The following is an 18,733-nucleotide window of genomic DNA, read 5'->3' as shown; positions in this document are numbered from 1 at the left end:
AGCTAAGCCTAGACGGTGCGCACGGGTGCCGACAACAGTTTTGTATGGTGGTAACATCTCATTACCTCCATGTCGACACTAGCAAAGACTCATAGATGATTCGCATTTTCTACGGGTCGTTGAAGCAATTATGTGATCCAGAAAGACTCCCTGAATAGCAATTGGAAAGGGATTGAGATTGAGATCGAGAATATTTAGAGACTCTGGTGCGGTCGACCCGCTGATAAATATATCATTGTACAAATTATGTCGAATATACAAATTCTCTCACAACATTCTGCCTACCGATCGTACATTTTGTATAAAGTTACATCTCTATTGTATTGAATACTTACTATATCACTGGTAGTTGGAGTGCAATATTTTTCGAAATCGGTTATACCACACTCTTACAACTTGGTTGGAAGAAACTAATTCCGAGAGTTGCGAGACCTGATTGGATACCATAATCGGAATTGGCTTTTCAGACCGCTTGCTAAAGTAGTATTTGAAGCTTACCTTACCACTGAGAGGCATGAGGCAATTGCTGCGATAATACGATGACTCATCGAATGTAACCAAGCCAATATCGTCATATTTATGCCGGCATTACAGAGCGGTGCTCCAAAAGGGATTAGCGTCTATCGGGTATATTTTCCGGTAATCAACTCGGAAAGGTGTGGAGGTATAGCCGATTTCGAACACTACTGTAAGTAGGGTCCATCGACTTTGATCAGTTGGTCTCCAACTGGATATGTTCGCTGTTAATTAGGAACTGGATCACGTTCTGCACCGAGGGTTGAGCCTGGTTGAATGAAGAATGGGTGAGTGCAGCTGCGGTTGAAAGACAACAGAATCTTGAGGCAGCTCGTTGCTTGATGGATTTTGGGCCATAGACAGTCCGTCATCTCTTCTATCGAGGTGTCTTGGCCATGTTGCATTTTATCTCACATTTCTCATGGTTTCGGGAGAAGCCTTTCTATTATATGTTGAGGTGTAAGGACCAGGAGGAATTGGAAAATGGATTCTACTCACAACCTTCTCCTTACTACCCACGAGGAGCCTTATATTATTCAATACCGTTGCCGCCTTCGGTGGAAGAGGAAGTTGTCTTGTCATACCCGAAGAGTGTTATGATAGTCCATAGTGACAAGCGGCCTCGCGAAGCCTTTACTAGCAACAGAGGGGTTGATCAGATTACCTTCCCACAAAGGAATGGGAGCCACTAACCTTTCTAGTCGGTGTTTACCACTAAATGTGCGGCCACCCCTTTTACAATCACTGCCATCTCGTCTGCTGCTTCCTGGTCCGTTCGAGTTCTACATCCTTGAATACCATCCTTGCTAGTCACCGCCGGCGGCAACGTGCCGAGGCAAATCTAGACCACGAGACCGTTCTTGGGCCTGCGCGAGTAGACTAGTTGCTCACATCTCGTTGAACGGAAACAAGGGCCAATGACATATTCCCTTTTCGCGCTGTAGTGTGACCAACATTTTCATTATAAATTTTCTTAGTTGATTGGCTAACACTGGAAACATCCCGGTAGCATGGGAAGTCGAGCCCAATTGAAAGAAAATCACTTCATTTTTCATTTGTTCAAACGAATATATTCCTTTGAGGTCAAAACCACATTTATTTCTCTGAGATAGCCTTGATATTGCCTGAACATTGGTATGTTAGCTCCGAAAAAGTCGATCGTTTTCTTTGCCCGCACCAGATAAATCAACTTCAATACAACATACGCCGTACTATCAGATACTTGCGTTGATATTTTCCTCGATCACAAGATGCTGTGGGAGGATAATGAAAAGGATGCCCTCATGCCATTCCTCAAGAAGTCACGCACACTTTCTTGGAAGAAACGAACGGCTTTATGGAATAAGAGGTTCGAAACGAAAAGGTCCTTGGAGTCACTTCGAGGACAATATAACCGTCAACGCCTTCGGGAGGAATCTTCCCCTGAACCAAAATCTCCTCGCCTATCTGGCCGCATTTCAAAACCCCAAAGCATCAGTGTTGGCAAACGGCCAACTGACCAACAGCTTCAAAATGAAAAATCTCCGGCTTCGCCAGATCTGAACATCAACGACGGAAATAACAGACAAAATATTGACTGGAACCTTTCCCTGGACGAGATATTTGGCTTTTTCTTGTGTGAGAATCTGGCTTGACCGCTGGGCTAGCAAACGAGGGCGCTAACACTCTCACAGTGGTCGCTGCCGATGTCTAATAAGCGACAAGTCAATGGAGCACTTTATCCAAAATAGCCATCTTGACGCGAGGATTTAGAGTATATACACATGCCGCTTTACATTTGTTCTGGGTGCTCAATGTGTGCTCTTTACAGTACGGTCAATTTCAAAATCAGTTTTACCTCTAATCTCACTTTCTTTATTCTTCAAGGCCCCACCTCAAACGCACTAGTCTTCATTAGCATATCTTTCCGTGGCCTTACATTTGTCCATGATCCCCCGCTTTATAGACTGCATCCTAAAATAGACTCCGTAATTTATAACACATCAGCTACACTCTTTAATTTGATCCTCGAAACCCTAGCACTAAGACCCACTCATTAGTCCAAATCCGGGCTAGGTCCGAATTGGTAATCTCCCAGTATTGCTGTCCGTACAGGTCTTCAGTGAAATACATTCGTTTCGATGGGAACGCAAGCTATCCAATCACGAGAGCAGGGCCTCGGAGATTTGGCAAGCTGTCACTTCCCTGGTGGTTTGGAATAAAGCACGACAAGAAATTGAAAACTTGGAAGTTGCCATGTTTATGATTCGTGCGAGCCTTGTATAGCAAGAAGAGAGAAGTTGGATCAGCATCCCCTCACGAGTAAATATCGTAAGAAGAATGCTAGGATTAAGGATTTTAAAGTTTTCTAAAGAGTGGAATACAAGTCCCAATGAGTCTGTAAAGAGTCAGGATTCTGGGATTTTATACAGGCCACCAGTGCAGTGGCAGCGGAATTGGTCAAAACCCTGGCTCTTTGGGGTTTTTGGACCTAGGCTTTGAACCTCCGCATGGGTCCCTACCTCGGAACCTCGAACCTCACCTCAAGAGGTGAGGTTCCAACTTGACTAACCTCCAACCGCCCATTAACCTCCATCGACCCGCATGAACCTGCATATACATAATTACTTGACGCCTTTCCTCTTTCGGCTGGATAAAATTGATGATTCATCTCTGTTTTTTTACAGCCGTTCTGTCAACCTATAGACTTTTCACTGAATACTCCATCAACATAATGAAATATAAAGAGATAGTCATCGAAGTAAATAGGAGGCGTGGTCACCTACAAGTTATAGGTAATATTCGATGATATCGACGTGGTGGGTTGTCAATAGAGGTCATCGATAAAATAGCATGTAAAGTTGTAGATATATATATCGTAGACACTGTAAAGTATGTGTATCTTTATCAATAGAACTACTATTCTTCAAAAAAACTATAAAGATGCAGTTCAATTCCCCTCATTTTAATATCATTCAAACCGTTATATCTTCTTCTATCACTCTGTCCTTTAGGGTTCAGGTTAACTGATCTAGATATACTGTGAACCCGGTTCAAAGGTCGTAATTGTTAGACTTAGACGTTCTATTTTTCCTACATTGAGGTCCCCATTGAGGTTCGTTGAGGTTCGCTGAGGTTCGTTTAGGTTTATTGAGGTTCGTTTCTATAGTGATTCACTATGCTAGCGAATCAGATATAGATAGGGCTTTATAAAAGTTGATAGATCAATTTGAGAATTATAGAACAGGGATAAACAGATGCCCCAAGAAGACCTCGTAACTTCTACAGAATAACGTTAGTAAGTTTCTTATTATCTTCCCTAAGTTATACTGGTTTACTGAATTTATCATGTCTCAGATTACCGACGGCTACGGCTACGCATCATCTAGCTTCGAAGGGTTACCGCTAGACGCGCTGCAATACCTTACCCCTGACGATACGCTATCCCAACGCGAAAGCCAGTTTGATTCAGTTCTAGACCTTCCAGACAACCAAGTCCGATCTCGCGCAGGACCTCGGGCCCCAGACACCCTTACGCGAATCAAGCCAGATAGTATTAACGAGTATATTGTCTTTATTACCGATATGTCTGCGGAATTCGTTAAGTGGTGGCTTCAAACCCATTTTGGTAAGAAGAAGCGGCTAAACTGGGAGGTCAGCCGTCGCGCAGACTGCTGGACTGGTTTCAACAAGTTGCACATACTCAAAGATGGAAAGCCTGGCGTTATGTGCAATCGGTGCCGTACAGTTCTTACGCATCCAGCTACAAATCATACTGGAAACTCATCGATGCAGAAGCATCTTGATGGGCCAAGGTGTCGACAGCGAATTACGAAGAAGGGGAATATCCAGCAACTACTCAGCGACGCGGTATGTTCGAAATAGCCTATATTCAATATTAGTACTAATAATAAATTCACTATCTGTTAGGCCGAGAGAAGACCAGCGCCTATCTTTACCCAACAAATATGGGAACAGAAAATCCTAAACCTAATCACGGTATCACATTTACCCTTCCTCTTCGTCGAGCACCACGAATTCCATGACCTCATTTCCTATGCACGGCTAGCACCTACACCACCGAGCGTTCCATCAAGAAAGGTGATTAGCGACCGCCTCCGGGGTTTCGTTACAGAGTATCAACAAGAGACACTACAGTACAACAGCTCCCATCTGGTGCAAAAATGTCGATTGCGCTTGACTGCTGGACTTCACCATTCAAGCACGCATTTATGGCTATCACAGGATACTTCCAACCAATAGCTGTCCTTCATGCTGTCTGTCCCCAACCAGATGTAAGAGCAGTGTATGCGCGTACTGGGACTTCAGTATATTTACCATCGGGCTCGACCTAGAAGACAGGAGATGCTACGTAATTGTCCATAGACCAGTTACATATGAGACTGCCTTTGGAAGATATGCTATAACCTATCCTGAGACAGCTTGTTCTACTGAAGTATCTGTTTTCTCATCCAACGCGTCTAATAAATGCACAATCAAGGTGACAGCATTCCAGAAATACGAATCGCAGGAACGCCTTTGCCTTCTATGATGGAGGAATTTTTTCAATACTGATGAAAACAATGGAGAATGCTTCCTCAACTCGCTGATGCGAGTCCGGGGTGAATCTCTGAACGCATAATTTAATGAGGTTAATGTATTGTGGTTGAAGTTTTCCAACATAGGAATCCTTGAATTGGACAACGAATTATCGGAATAGAGACTTTGAGGAAAATTCTGATTGCGTTTGAAGCTTTTTCCATATCTCTGGTTTCGTTTCGTCCATACATGCTTCCGCTTGGCGAACAGATGCCACATTAGATTGGGTAAGGCTCGTGAGACATCATGTACTGACGCCAGAAAGAGTTTCCTAATTTCAGTCTTCCTAGTTTTTTTTCTATACGCTGCGCTGGCGAGAGATTTGGAGCAATTCTCTTTACGGGTATATTGAGTTGTTTGCTCTAGTGCAGCCATTGCACGCACCAACGCTTGAGTCCGTTGCCTCGGGGCCAAGCCCAAAGATGGATCCATCAGCTTGATAATCAGTAGGATCCAGCTGAATTCCTGCCAACTATGTGACTTCGACCACATGACTTTTGAGTGAATATGAGATGGGAATATGAGATAGCCCAAGAGGAGCGAATATACCCATTAATGAGTGAGCGTGATGTTTCCGCATTTACCTGCACCCAAACAGCGGAAACTGGGAATGTTTAAGTAATAAGCGCATTTTACAGGCCTTTCTTTCTTCCTCCAAAATGCGCGTTGTTAGTATGTTTCTTTTCTTTTCCAAATTCAAATTATAAGAGGAGAATTTCACACACCTAACAAAAAAACACGGTTCTTAAAAATTAAATGCCTTGAATCGTGCTCTCCATACTACATAGTTGATGAACTTATATACACCCAACTGAACCGGCTTCACTGCAACTCTCACGCGAAGGCTTTCCGAACCCATTGCCAACCCATCACCGGATTTTCTTACGCAGCAAGGTTATGTTCTTAATCAAAATAGACCTTGCATGTAATCCTATCTGAATAACTTGCAGATGTTTTCCCTTCTGGACTTTTCCATATTGACTATGAAGTGGGGACTGGGAAGAAATCATTCAAAGTCATTTCTTTGGGCTTGGGGAAATAATATTTCTAGCATATAATTTAGTGCGGATCATGAAAAGGCTGTACCTGGCTATACATACCATTTCAGATTGCGCGGGCGGCCAGCAGGTTGTAGGCGTAGAATTAAAAGTATGGATCTGACCATCTCTCCTGATTCGAATGATGACAAACACGTCTGAGTTGAACCTCACACTGTATTTGGCGGCCATCTTGAACAAACTGTGTCTCCGGCGCCGTTTCTGTTGACTATCAGTACGCGGTGGCTTTGTCTGGCTTTGAAGCACACTGGATTCTCGATCATCCATCCCGATGAGTTTCTAAATGCTGGATTGTCTAAAGTTTCGACAAAAGCTCGGACAGAAATCCTCTTTTAACAAAAACATGCCAAAATTCTTCAGTCATACCGGTTTTATGTCATATGGTTTTGGCCCGCCACTTAGGAAACGGGCGGACTTGAATTCATGGAGTCCAGTGCCGAGAACTTGGTTGAAGCTGAATGCACAGTTCAACGTCAACCAGCGCTTTAAAGTACAAGGGCCTGAACCATGAACAGACTGTCTACGTTCTCACCTCGCTGATGTGAACAGAAATTGAACAAAAATCCCACAATCTAAAAAAACTACGGATTTGTCGTTGACCTTTACTCCGAGGGCCGTGGAAGCATGGAGAGCCCCCACATACTTGTCAAGAGCCCTTTAGGTACAGTGATATTCGAAATCAGTTTTAACGACAATCTCTCTCTTTGTTTCCCACTAGACCTTGCCAACTCCCATGGGACTAAGAAAATTTTGGTCCCATAACCTGGTCCCATCACTCCCATGGGACTACGCTAAACCTATCTAGGTAATGGAATTGCCTAAATAGGTAGTGATAATCTGCCTTGGCATTGATTTTGACTGCCAAGACTTTCTCATGGGAGTGGGTCCATGGGAGTTGGCAAGGTCTATTTCCCACAGGCTCCATCTCAAATGCGCTAGTCCTTATTTGGGAGTATTTCCGCCGCCTTGCGTTTGTATAAGATAGTACGACGACTATAAAACGCGTCGGAAGTGGTCTATCTAACAAATTAATAGTAATAATAACTAGTCCTATAAGAAGAGGACTAGGGTGCAAGTCGCATTTACCAGGAGGGCGCCGTTTCCGGCAACCCCCCACGTTGGGTTTAGCGCCCGTCCCGTGCCGCGCTGTTCTGGTTTAGCGTCGCTCCATCGGGTATGGTGTCTCGCGCTATCCCCCAACGGGAACTGCCGCCATTCCCCGCCATCGGGAGCCCTCGTCAACTATATAGTCTGGACGGTGCGTCGCTCGACCACCTCTCTCTCCTTTCCCACGGCCGTACGTTCTCCTCAGCTCGCGAGCGCGGACGCCACTGCTCCGGCCCCCTGCATTTCGGAAATGACCGTTCCCACAAGGAGTACTTCGCCCCCTTCGCTCCCCACTCGTGTCACTACGAAGTCGCTGGCATCCACCGACTGATTCGACATCCGCCGCGTGAGACGCTGATCTTTCCTACATGGAGGCATGCGACAGGGCTTGCGAGGTGTCCTCGTCTGCCTAAATTGGCCGCCCCCAAATGGTCTCCTGGCCATTGGGAGTTGCCTATTTCAGCCCGGTTCAAACCTCTTACAGCAATCTTTCCTATTTTGGGAACCGCATACAGCCCGTGTCTCATTTCCGAGGCAGGACTATGACCTTTCGATAGGCATGTGGTGTTGTCATCTGCTCGGCGCAGCGTAACCACCAATGACAAAAATGCCTCTTGCGTTCGCGGGTTCCAATCATCCGGTGTGGGCCCGAAGGCGCTCCGTTGATTCCCAACAGATGATCACTTGTGAGAAGGCTCTAGAGCGGGCTACGTGATGGTCCGTCGAACTGGCCGCGGAATTATCCGAATGATGGGTCAATTGTTGGGTCACATTCGTAACTATAACCGGACGATGCATCACTTGCAGGGGACTGTGCTGGTTTAAGAACCGAGATATTGCGGATTACGGCTCTGCGAGGCTGACGTGGAACTGCTCGCCATAGTTCACGGAAAAGTTAGAGGGATCAATCTAGGGAGATTGGTCTACGAAGGCGTCCGAACAGTCCGATGGAGCTGCGCAGAGTCGGTATGCTTGTGCATGAGATGACAGCCATGGTGATTGGCCATGGTCTCTGACCGAGGCAGATTCCGACAATGGAACTATCTCTTTGCTTGTTGGTCTAATTTCTTGTGGATCCCTAATGTAGCTCAGGAGACACGCTATAAATCTCGTAGGTCTTGACTGAGGATGCTGGCATGTGCAATCTCCGTGTGGCGATACGACGATGCAGCGGAGCTACTTGGCATTGTTTTGAGAAGTGATCTCGGATACTTTATAAGCCGTCCACCCTCCTTTTCCATTTCGCTGATCACTTTTCATTTGCCGTCTGTTGATTTGGCCGCCATGCATATCAGCCTTGACAACATTAGCTTCTACTCTCGCCCTCCTACAAAGTCCTCCTCGCCTGCGTTCCCTGCTTCCTGTTGGAGGGCCTATAATGCCTCTGTCACTCCTCAAACCCTTCCCCGTGCCCTCCCGCCGAGACCGTATCTTCAGGGAACGACCTTCAGCTCAGCATCTGGTGCCAGCACTGATGTCTCTCTGCAATCCCGAGATGCCGTGAAGGAAAATTTGGATTCACGTGCAGGCAGTGAATTTGATATCGAAATAGAGAGAGCTATGACGCAAAACAGCCAGGAAACGCACGAGACAGACTTGGATCTGCACCTCGACCCAGGGCTCCGAAACGAATGTCACACAGACGTGCCTGAAAGCGATCACACATACGTCATAACTGGTATGTCGGAATCATTGCTGAACCGCGATAAGCGAGCGTAGCTAATATCATCCACCAGATCATCCAGATATATGCCCTTTGTGAGAGTCTCGTGGTGACTTAGATACGGCTTTGATCCTGGCACAACCTCAGTTGCATCATGCAGGTAGGCGCGACTATTATCTTTCTGTTCGACTTATCTCGCTAACTCATACAAGACCCACTCATTGCCTCAACCGTTGCCCCAACTTGCCCCAACCGACCTGCTAAGATGGCGCCGAGATAATATCTCGTCGCTAGGAATTTATGATGAGACTGACAAGAGCCCTGCTCCGCCCGAAGTCAGCTTGACCTGCCCGCGTGTCTTGCCATCACCTCCGACAGATGTACCAGCACGGCCTAGCATTGAAACCATTATCCAAGATGAATCCGTCGTAGATGACACCAAGTCCGTGTTAGAAAACCTTGGAGATCAAACGGGTGTTATAAGGGATAGGGTGGCAACACAAATTGTCCAGGTCAATGAACCCTCAATCAGCGAGGCTATCTCGGATAATGGTGTAAGAGGCAGACTCACCGAGAGTCAAGCGCGTGTCTTCTCCCGTCTTGGGCCTCAAACTCGCTCTGTCAACCCATCGCAAGCCACACTGGCAAACTCTCCATCCTTTCGTCCACGACGAAAGGCAAAACCCGCCCGGCGAGAGCAATTTCCTGCAGTTTCCGTTGTCATCCCTGTCCGTTGAAACGATAAAGTGGTTGCAAGGGCCAAGAAGAACTCTCTAACTAGAATACGGCGGTGTAGGCGCTTGAGCGACAGCGACAACGACAGTGACAGCCTCGACAAAGATCGAGTAACCCGGACGTCGATGAGAAATTACTCACCGTCGTCAGGTGGACCTGGTTCCAAGGCAAGGGGGCGCCCACTAAAAACGTCGAAGAGGGCAAAGGGAAACGTCTTAGCCCCGAGCAATGATATCGTCAGAAAATGCCCTAATCAGTCCCAAACTCCCTTAAGGGGTGGTTTGGCTGTCCCATTAGATCAAACACAAGAGGTTTTCGGTCGCGGAGTTCTCCGTATCGAAACTCACGGTCCTCGACAAGCCTACTTTATGACATTCCTTCCAGAGGTTTCTCACCCCCCCTCTATGCCGTCACCGTCTGAAATGCCTCCTGAACAGTCTTCACAGCAGTCTTCACGCTTTCAGGATTATTCTCAGAACGCATCCTCGCGACAGGTGGGGCGCGGAAAACGCCATAAGCGAAATATATCTACAGCCTGTGAGGATGGAGACGGGCGGTCGACCAAGCTGCCACGACATTCGCCATCTCGTGATGGTCGCAACGAACCCCAGCGAAAGCGCAGGAGGCGCTTGCGGTGGTCTTCAGAAGAGGTGGATTTTTTGCTAGAGTTAAGAAGAGACGAAAAACGACCATGGTCGGAGGTGACGAGCTTATTTTTGGACCGATATCCGGGAAGAAGTCCTTCTGCGATCCAAGTATACTGGAGTACGTGTGGGCGTCGAGAAAGCAAGACTAAGAGCGCGCCAACTACCGTCTAAAACAAAGCATATGCTTCAACCGTCTCCAGTACATACCGCTAGAAACTACATTCTTGGGGAATACCTCCAATGTGGGACATATCCATATGGAAGTCACGGATCGGTAAAATCTCCCCTTCAGCGTAATACCTTATCGACAAGTCGTCGTCCATGTCGAAAGTCTGGCGGCGGCATACAAGACACGATTCGGGAACTAATCCTTCCTATGACCAACTAGAGGGATTATAAGGGCAGAAGTGAAGCTCATTTTCATTGCGTACTGTAGATGACAATTTTGGGGTGGCTGGGCTTAACTTTTCACAAGACTTGCTCGAAGACTGGCCCATTCCTTCTGTCGTATCGATATTGGGACTGATATGATTGGCCTCATGGCGAGGGCCCTAGAATATTAATATGACACCCCTCTTCCAGTACCCTTTGTCTTCGGGCTTTGATTCTCGTTTCTTGATATGGAAAGGAAAAAAAGAACACTCTGGAGGGAGAAGCATCTGCGCTCAGAGGCCTAGTATCACAATGAAGTAGAACACCCTCAAACAGCCAGGACAGGAACCGTAGTCGGTCTTCGTCAGAAAGAGCCGAATACTGAAAATAGCCTGTTGGGAAATAAATGATCTAGCGATGACCAGGCCCTTTGTCTGACCAACAGGAGCTATGTTTCGTACAGTATGCCTTTTCCTACGGTCAAGCAGCTTTCATTCTTTCGTTCAAAATTTGTGGGTACATATATCAATTGATTGAAGGCTCTGAATGCCTTATTTCTAAAGCTACAACTGACATTTAGCTGCCCGATACGCTTGGTTACAGTAGATTTCGAAAACGGCTTCCCCGTAGAACACTCACGGCTTGTTTCTCGGCCCGTACCCGAAACCACACTAGTTTGAATTTGGATTTGGTATTGACCATGCTTGGCTCACAATATATGTTAGCTTACCACTAGTCCGAATTTGGCCTAGTGTGGTTTCGGGTACGGGCCGAGAAACAAGCCGTGAGTGTTCTACGGGGAAGCCGTTTTCGAAATCTACTGTATAGATTTCGAGCGCCTGTGCGAACAAACCCATCGTCGTAGTTTCCGAGGAAGACCAAAAAAGAGGGACCGCAATGAAGACAAATTTTGACCCCAAACCTCTCCAAACGCAATAAACTGGTATGTTTTGTTCTTCTAACTACGAGACAAAACCCACCGGAACATCAGCAGAAAGCAAAACGGAAGATGCAGACATTGTGTTGAGAGATGGAAGTCAAACAGAGAGTGAGAGAACACAGCCCTCCGGAAAAAAGGTTCTGCCGAAGGAATGGTCAGCTGACATAAGCCAACTATACCAAGCCGATCTGGGAGGTTCCCATCAGCTCTGTTTCCTCACCCAACAAGTAGTCCCATCCAAGGCGCTCACATATCATTCAGCAAACCTTAAAGAAGTTCCTCGGCCAAAATGACAAAATTCTCTGCAATTGCAGAAAATCTTCCCGATGAGTCGATCCGAGAGATGAACTTTTTCGACTCTTCCTTCTTCAAAGAGCCCAGCAAAAGTCTTCCGACACCGGCGCAAGTGAGAGCTTTGTCGAAAGATATTCACGCGAACCCTCAGCCACAGCCTATAATCTTTGAAGAGCCCAGAGTCTTCGTCAAGTTTGGCCCTTATGTCACGATAGCAGAAGCGCAGTGTCTTTGGATGATCAAACGGGCTTTTGGTGACGAAATTCCAGTCCCCGAAATTTTTGGATGGCGAGTCGACGAGGAGAACTATGTGTTCCTCTATATGGAACTTATGCAAGGACAGACGCTGCAGGATGGCTGGAATGGGCTCAATAGCCTGGACAAAAGCTCACTCTGCGATGAGTTATGTCAAATAGTCAACCGTCTGCGCCGACTTGAACAAGATCCTTCCGATCAGTATATTGGTACGCCCCAGTCAAAACGGGAATGATATTTTTTGCATCTAATCGGAAATTTTCAGGTTCCATAAGTCACCAGCAACTCCTGGATTATGTTTTCCAATCATGCCCGAAAACCGGGCCTTTCTCAACCGTCAAGGATTTCAACGACTGGTTTTCCTACTTACCGCAATTATGGCTTCCTCCTTCGAAGAAATACAACGACAGGCAATTTTTACCGGACGGTGGAGTCATTAAATTTACCCATGGCGACCTCCACCGAGGGAACATCATTATCTCTTCCAGCAAACCAGCTCGAATCCTTGCTATCGTGGACTGGGCACAAGCGGGATGGTATCCAGACTACTGGGAGTACTGTAAGGCACTCTACACTTGCTGGTACGAGGACGAGTGGCGACGAGACTGGGTCGACAACTTTCTGAGCCCACGCTTGCGAGAATTTGAGATCTTCGCAGAGTACACAATGGCAATGGGCTCGGTGTGAATTACTTCTGCCTGAGAATGAATGCTGCTTACTGATGGGATAAATCAGTATAATCCGGGGTAAAAAAATTAAAAATAAAAAAATAAATAGTAGTCAAACTATGGGACTTACATCATTGACAGGTGCCATGAAGTTCTGACTGATCCCAGGAGTCGGGACCTGAGACGCAGCAATCTCAATGTTGCCTCTGGGAGTTGAATCTTTGGTCATCGCTGTGTCCACGGAGTCGACGATATTGGACGAATAAACTTGACCAATCGGAAAAGTCTCGTGGCGCTGTTGGGTCATAGCAGGAGAGTAGTTCCGTTTGAACTCGAGGATATAGCCTGCCATGGGTGCACCGACAGCGTGGATCAGAGTCCCTCGTTTGGGTTCTGTTGCCGATGGAACAAAAATTGCAAAGTGCGCTCGTTGAGATGAAACATTGCGAAAAGAGATGAGGTGAATAGTTCTGGTGGCCATGACGTTGTGAGATCCTTTATTTTCTCCAGATTGAGAGGATAGAATGAAGATATGGCATGAGGTATAGTAAAAAAGCCCAAGAAACGAACAAGGTCCCTCCCTCCTCTTATACCTTTCGATCAGAGCATATTTTAGGAGTAAGTAGGAGTCCCAAGCAACATTACCAGGCGCTTCGAAGGGGAGCCAGGTATCACCTTCGTTTGATATGCACGATAATATCAATTCTGAGCATTGGATTCCCGAGAGTTAGAACCCTATTCAATATTGGCGCTGCAGAGTTGGGGTGGCAATGCTGGAACTTTGAGTCGTCAGTTATTTTTAGATGAGGACCACTGCAGTTACGTACTGCTAAGCTACTGGCTCTCAGTTGTGTCAGGGGACAAAGGCTGATATGGCTGGCCAGAGTCGAACCAAGCAGAGCTGCAGCTTGGGGTGACTCGCCAACCAACGTAGCCGCCGGCCAAAATAACGATGTGAAAGTTCATGCATTAGCGCGAGGCTGAGTAGTTCACATGAGAAACACAGCGGATACCCATTGAGTTGACAGCCAAAATGCTGTCATCACTTGGAGCCTACCTTGTGAACTGGCATGTTTGGTATGAGCGGGGACGAATGGCGGGCGCTTCGGCACGAGATTACTTCTCTATCACCTAAGTCGCTTGGAGACATTATGCAATGACTTTGATCAATGATATCGCAAATGATATCGCACAATTTCCTGATAAACGAAAAGGCAAGCTTAGCCAGACATGCCCACTGCAGCCATTGCCACTTAAGGTTGTAGCAACCAAGGATTACGCTGCCACATGATTGGGAACGAAATTCGTATTAGAAATATTCATGTCATATCTGCTCAATTTGTCGAACATTCCATCCAATCGTAACACCCTCTTTGTCCAAATTACCTCATATATAACTTGTGGGATTCATCAGGAGTGCCCGCGAAAAAAGAACGATTCAAATAGTGGATGTAACAGTTTTGGATAATCATTCAACGCTTAGAATCCTTCCGTAGCTTCTCGCAAATTGTAAGAAAAGTGGTCAAAGCCGTGAGGCTAAAATTATCACCGAAGGGCACTAGGATTTGTAGTGTCCCGCATTTAGTTGAGTCGGTCGTAATATCATGGACTATGGCAGCCACTGTATCTGTCTCTTCATCCACTAGCATCAGCCTAGATGTACGTTTCCAGATGAAGAGTCGGGGTCCGCTGGCGTTGGACAAACTACCACTTGCATGTGGGGGGAAATACACCAACGTTGTAAATCGATATTGGATAGAAATTGGTGTATTTTGATACAAAGTTGAATATTCTTGCGCATCCCGTCCGCCTACACATCAGGCTCTGGTGTGGTCGCGTCGGAAACAGGGCATGTGGCCAATCAGCTAGCACCACCGCCCCGCCTTGACTGAAACGGACCATGGTCAATTTTTGTTACTCGTCTCTCCAACATCAAGAAAAGGAATGACAGACTCTGCAGAATATACGAATAAAAGGTGATTTCTAGACTATGAACCCATTCAAACAGCATCCGCGCATCCGTTATTGTACCTCCAGCTTTCCACTGAAATTCGTAATAATCCGTGTTGTTTTCCTACTCAGGCTGATATTCCAGCTCTGACAGCTCAACGCCCTGGTGGAGATAGCCTCTTGCAATGTCGCGTAAGCGATCTCTGAGACCATCACTTGCGGAAACTATGTGAATATTAGAAGTAGTGATGGCCATGACTTGATGGAAATCTGCTTACCCATTACAAGAGTTCGACCTGGCTCATCCGGGATGTTCGGCAGTCTCTTTATCTGACTCCCAGATGCTTCGGTTGCGATTATTTTGCGATAATCAGGTAAGCCCTGATAATAGCATATACTTTCATGTTTTCCAACCGGTGTTCTGCTATTTGCAAGACCGTGCTCTACGTAAATGGATATGATGAGTATCTAGTGTAGTATTTCGTCAGTGACAAGGACAAACTCCGTGGAAGATTCAACCAACATAACCCTTATCCATGATATCATCTTCAAGGACATCATCGATCTGCTCTTCGACCGTGCTCACCATTTCTTCCTCATTAGCTTCGGTCGGACGAAAGACCGTGGTAAATGCACATACCGATGGAATCTACCTGCCAGACCAGATGCAGTCGGCGAGTATGGGACGTACATGTATTGTAGCCATGAATCATTTTCTTGAGATACGGGATCGAAGTCGCGATCCCAAATCCGGTCGCAATTATCAGGGTGGTTTCGTAGGGATCGACGTCCTCGGTGAGTCCATGAGGTCCGGTAAATAAGGCTAAGAATGATACCGAGCTATCTGTGGGAAGCGCACCATGGCGTACGAGATCTGCAGAGAAGCCATTTCGAGGTTGCACAAGTAGCTTCAAAGTATCCTGTCTACCCCTGGACCAGGATGTGATGATGAAAGGGTGCGTCTGAGTCCATGACCACCAACTTACCGACGGCATCCAGAGGTTGATGTATTGACCAGGCTCAACATGCAGTGGTCGAGGTAAAATTATTTGGATATTTGCAGCTGTGGTTCTGGGGTGGCTTTCCCCTGGCATTTTTTTACTTGAGAATGATACAAGGGCTCGAGGAGCACCACGGCCGGAAAAGACCCCGTTGCGGTATAAATGGATCGCCAACTCCAGAAGCGTTGTTAGCCCCAGGATTGTCAGTGCCACATAGACGTACAGTCTCGCTGAGCTGGTGTGGGTGGGAAAATGCTGCCAGGTGCCATAGACAAAAAGTCCGGCAAGTATCTGATGGCTTCGGAGAAAGATTTCATAAGACCAACGATGAAAGTATGGAATGGAAAACAGAGCTAGGATACCGAGTGCAGAAGCACCCTACGTCTGTCAGCAAGGCCAAATCCACAATGTATTGAGAGCGGCGCATACGATAACAGTGAGCAGATTTTGTGTCTCAGTGAGAGGAAACCTAAATGTTTTGCCTTGAAGTTCGGCGATAATGTGGAATGACAGCAGAGCAATAGCTGTCCAACCGATTGCTCGATGGATCTTACGGCAAGTACGCCAGTTGATTCCAAGCAGTCCGGCCAGGAAACCAAGGTGGGCGGCTGATAGAGGAAAGATCATGTTGATGAGGGCTAGCTCGCCTGCCCGGCGGCCCGAGTCTACTAGCGACTCGGTACGCAAAAAGACCAGAGCGATGTTAACGGCGATGTAAGAGACATGAACGAGGATACCAGCTCGGGTCCATGGTCCAAGGATTCGATGCCTACGAACAAGGACAGGGAGGGTCAGATGTCCGGAAAGTAAAACAGAAAATGATTCTGTCCAGTCAACTAGGACATGGCGGGTTTGTATCAGAAACAGGGCCAGAAATATGCCGCCCGCAGCAATCGCGTAAATGGCAGGGACCTCCATACTATATGGAGATGTAACGATGTGATTGCGATTTCGAAGGAAAGGAGGAGGGAAGGTTTACTTGAGGGAGATGAGAGGATAAGCGCCATTTTATGTCATGAACTGTCACTTAGGAAGCCTTCGCTGCGGTGGGCCTCCCTGTGGGAAGAGGGTGGCAGGGGGGTGCACCTCAGTTAACTGCCATGGCCCTCAGGGACCCGGTTGGGAATATATAATGGGCTGTTCTAGCTCGAGCCAAATCTCAGCAAAGATATAGCCGTAAGCGAAGCTTGTTCAAAAAAGCGAAGGAATTTTTCTTGGAATGTGAATCCGATGTCTTTGTGGCCGTCCGAATCCCAAAAAATGGGCAAATATATATATATGATTCCTCCATGCAGAACCAATGGCTCAGAGACCTTTCGAATCGTTCAACTCTCCCAGGATTTCTCGGAAGCAGTGGACGCTGAAAAGTATGCAATGCGCAAAATGACTGGTTTTCTCGGCTGGGATTCTGTCAACGTAGCACTAATGTGACGAGAAACTCCTGATGTCGTGAATTCTTCAAAAGGTACTAAATGAAGCATTAATCGTTGATACCCCCTCGTGTTCTATTGGGGCCGAGTGCTTTTGTCAGTACTTGAAGTTTTTGGTTCTACTGTCATACACGTAAGACTCGATTTATTTCTAAATCTCGGTTATAACTGCAATGAATGTCACATTTGAATGCCCTCTTGTCTCAACTGTTTCCAAAGACCTAGGACTGTGCACCCTGCTCCCGTCCTTTGCGCTGTATTCCCATTTTAATTCGGTGTGTACGAGTAGAACGTACGGGCGGATATCAGAGCAAACCAAGCAAGGCCGATGAGGTCGCCGAGACACCATCGAGTTCCTGTCAAAAATGGTTGCTTAAGAGCTATGAGTAATTGCAGAGCGAGGTAACTGGGTAGGTCACAAACATTTTTCAGTTCTTCAAATGAGCTGGCCGAGGTAATCGCGGAAAGAAATTCTATAGCAGCTGGGCAAGCTTGCCAGCGCTCAAGATTATCAATCCCGACTGCCCCGTCGTCCTTGACGTACTTTTGCATCAATTCCATCATAATTCTCGACGCAGGTGCTAGATCCCTCGCTTGGGCCCGGCCTATCTGCCGGGGAATACAGCAGTCAATCCGCGCTATTCATTCCGTCAGGCAACGTTCCCAAAGATGTGTTCACGCCTTCGGCTTACCGATCTTGACCTCCCCACTAAGATTCATGAGGACGCTAGAACAATCCAAAGCAGGATGGCAGAAGCCCTGGGTTACCAAATGCGCCAGTCCTTCCAGAAACTGCACTCTGTCAATCATTCGTTCTGTGCGAAGACTTTAGGGCACAAACCTGGGACATGATAGCAGCCAGCTGTTGCTGATCTGGGAAAGCTTTGCAAGCAACAATATGGTCCAGTGACAGCGGGTCAAACTCGCCGAGAGTGTACAGGGAATCAGAGGTGCGAAAACATTCCCGGACGGAAGCAACATTCTTGTGGTTTGTCAAACGGATAACTTCGAGGATTTTGTCACAGTCCATGCTTGAGAATCGACGAATCGCCCGTGCAACACGCCCATCGGAAGCCCGGACGCATACAATAACTGTTCCAGCTAGATCACATTCGTAGGATTTCTTGTAAGTATCCCAAGGTGACTCATTCCGTACATTAAAATCCGAGCCAGTATGGGTGTTTGCTTGAAGAGCCAAGGCTCGTGGTGCACCTCTGATGAGCTTGCCGCCAGGCTCTAGGGGTGAGGATGGAGGGGTTTTAGTTGGGTGGGAATTGGGAACGAAATTGCCAGGCTTTGATTTGGGGTCGGAAAATTGCGATACTCCTTCATTCTCGGATGGAAGCTGCGGCAGCAGTGCAACCTGAGAAGGTTGGACTCTTGTGGCTCGCTTGTCAGCATTCGAATTCATGATGAAGCTGCTCATAGTTCAATCCAGGTGAGAAAGTAAAGAAAGGATAGCTTTGCAAAACACTACTTGTCGTGGTCTTTTAATGGCTCTCTGGCGTGATGTACTGCG

The 18,733-nt window shown here is 46.9% G+C and overlaps 8 protein-coding genes across 8 annotated transcripts; 5 read left to right on the top strand and 3 right to left on the bottom strand.

Moving 5' to 3' along the window:
- Positions 1-1,766: 1,766 nt before the first annotated feature.
- N7471_013441 (uncharacterized protein) lies at positions 1,767-2,150 on the top strand (the record flags this gene model as incomplete). The annotated part of the gene is made up of 1 exon (XM_057286160.1): positions 1,767-2,150. One exon carries the CDS (start codon positions 1,767-1,769, stop codon positions 2,148-2,150), a length of 384 nt encoding a protein of 127 aa, XP_057129485.1.
- Positions 2,151-7,328: 5,178 nt separating this feature from the next.
- Positions 7,329-7,805, top strand: N7471_013440 (uncharacterized protein; the record flags this gene model as incomplete). Its single annotated transcript, XM_057286159.1, has 1 exon — positions 7,329-7,805. The coding sequence occupies one exon, from the start codon at positions 7,329-7,331 to the stop codon at positions 7,803-7,805; it is 477 nt and encodes a 158-aa protein (XP_057129484.1).
- Positions 7,806-8,543: 738 nt separating this feature from the next.
- N7471_013439 (uncharacterized protein) lies at positions 8,544-8,978 on the top strand (the record flags this gene model as incomplete). Its single annotated transcript, XM_057286158.1, has 1 exon — positions 8,544-8,978. One exon carries the CDS (start codon positions 8,544-8,546, stop codon positions 8,976-8,978), a length of 435 nt encoding a protein of 144 aa, XP_057129483.1.
- Positions 8,979-9,076: 98 nt separating this feature from the next.
- N7471_013438 (uncharacterized protein) lies at positions 9,077-9,659 on the top strand (the record flags this gene model as incomplete). The annotated part of the gene is made up of 2 exons (XM_057286157.1): positions 9,077-9,082; positions 9,135-9,659. The coding sequence occupies 2 exons, from the start codon at positions 9,077-9,079 to the stop codon at positions 9,657-9,659; spliced, it is 531 nt and encodes a 176-aa protein (XP_057129482.1).
- A 2,246-nt stretch (positions 9,660-11,905) lies between these two features.
- Positions 11,906-12,852, top strand: N7471_013437 (phosphotransferase enzyme family protein; the record flags this gene model as incomplete). Its single annotated transcript, XM_057286156.1, has 2 exons — positions 11,906-12,374; positions 12,431-12,852. The coding sequence occupies 2 exons, from the start codon at positions 11,906-11,908 to the stop codon at positions 12,850-12,852; spliced, it is 891 nt and encodes a 296-aa protein (XP_057129481.1).
- A 28-nt stretch (positions 12,853-12,880) lies between these two features.
- Positions 12,881-13,314, bottom strand: N7471_013436 (uncharacterized protein; the record flags this gene model as incomplete). The annotated part of the gene is made up of 2 exons (XM_057286155.1): positions 12,881-12,883; positions 12,964-13,314. The coding sequence occupies 2 exons, from the start codon at positions 13,312-13,314 to the stop codon at positions 12,881-12,883; spliced, it is 354 nt and encodes a 117-aa protein (XP_057129480.1).
- Positions 13,315-14,907: 1,593 nt separating this feature from the next.
- On the bottom strand, positions 14,908-16,702 carry N7471_013435 (ferric reductase family protein; the record flags this gene model as incomplete). Its single annotated transcript, XM_057286154.1, has 5 exons — positions 14,908-15,008; positions 15,062-15,251; positions 15,307-15,374; positions 15,424-16,162; positions 16,214-16,702. The coding sequence occupies 5 exons, from the start codon at positions 16,700-16,702 to the stop codon at positions 14,908-14,910; spliced, it is 1,587 nt and encodes a 528-aa protein (XP_057129479.1).
- A 779-nt stretch (positions 16,703-17,481) lies between these two features.
- Positions 17,482-18,625, bottom strand: N7471_013434 (uncharacterized protein; the record flags this gene model as incomplete). Its single annotated transcript, XM_057286153.1, has 3 exons — positions 17,482-17,852; positions 17,907-18,006; positions 18,056-18,625. 3 exons carry the CDS (start codon positions 18,623-18,625, stop codon positions 17,482-17,484), a joined length of 1,041 nt encoding a protein of 346 aa, XP_057129478.1.
- Positions 18,626-18,733: the final 108 nt, after the last annotated feature.

Source organism: Penicillium samsonianum (assembly GCF_028829775.1).
Source record: "Penicillium samsonianum strain IBT 33392 chromosome Unknown utg000009l_segment0_segment0, whole genome shotgun sequence".
Classification (NCBI taxonomy): Eukaryota; Fungi; Ascomycota; class Eurotiomycetes; order Eurotiales; family Aspergillaceae; genus Penicillium; species Penicillium samsonianum.
Note: the sequence above shows the minus strand (reverse complement) of the source record. Positions and strands in the feature narration are given on the sequence as shown.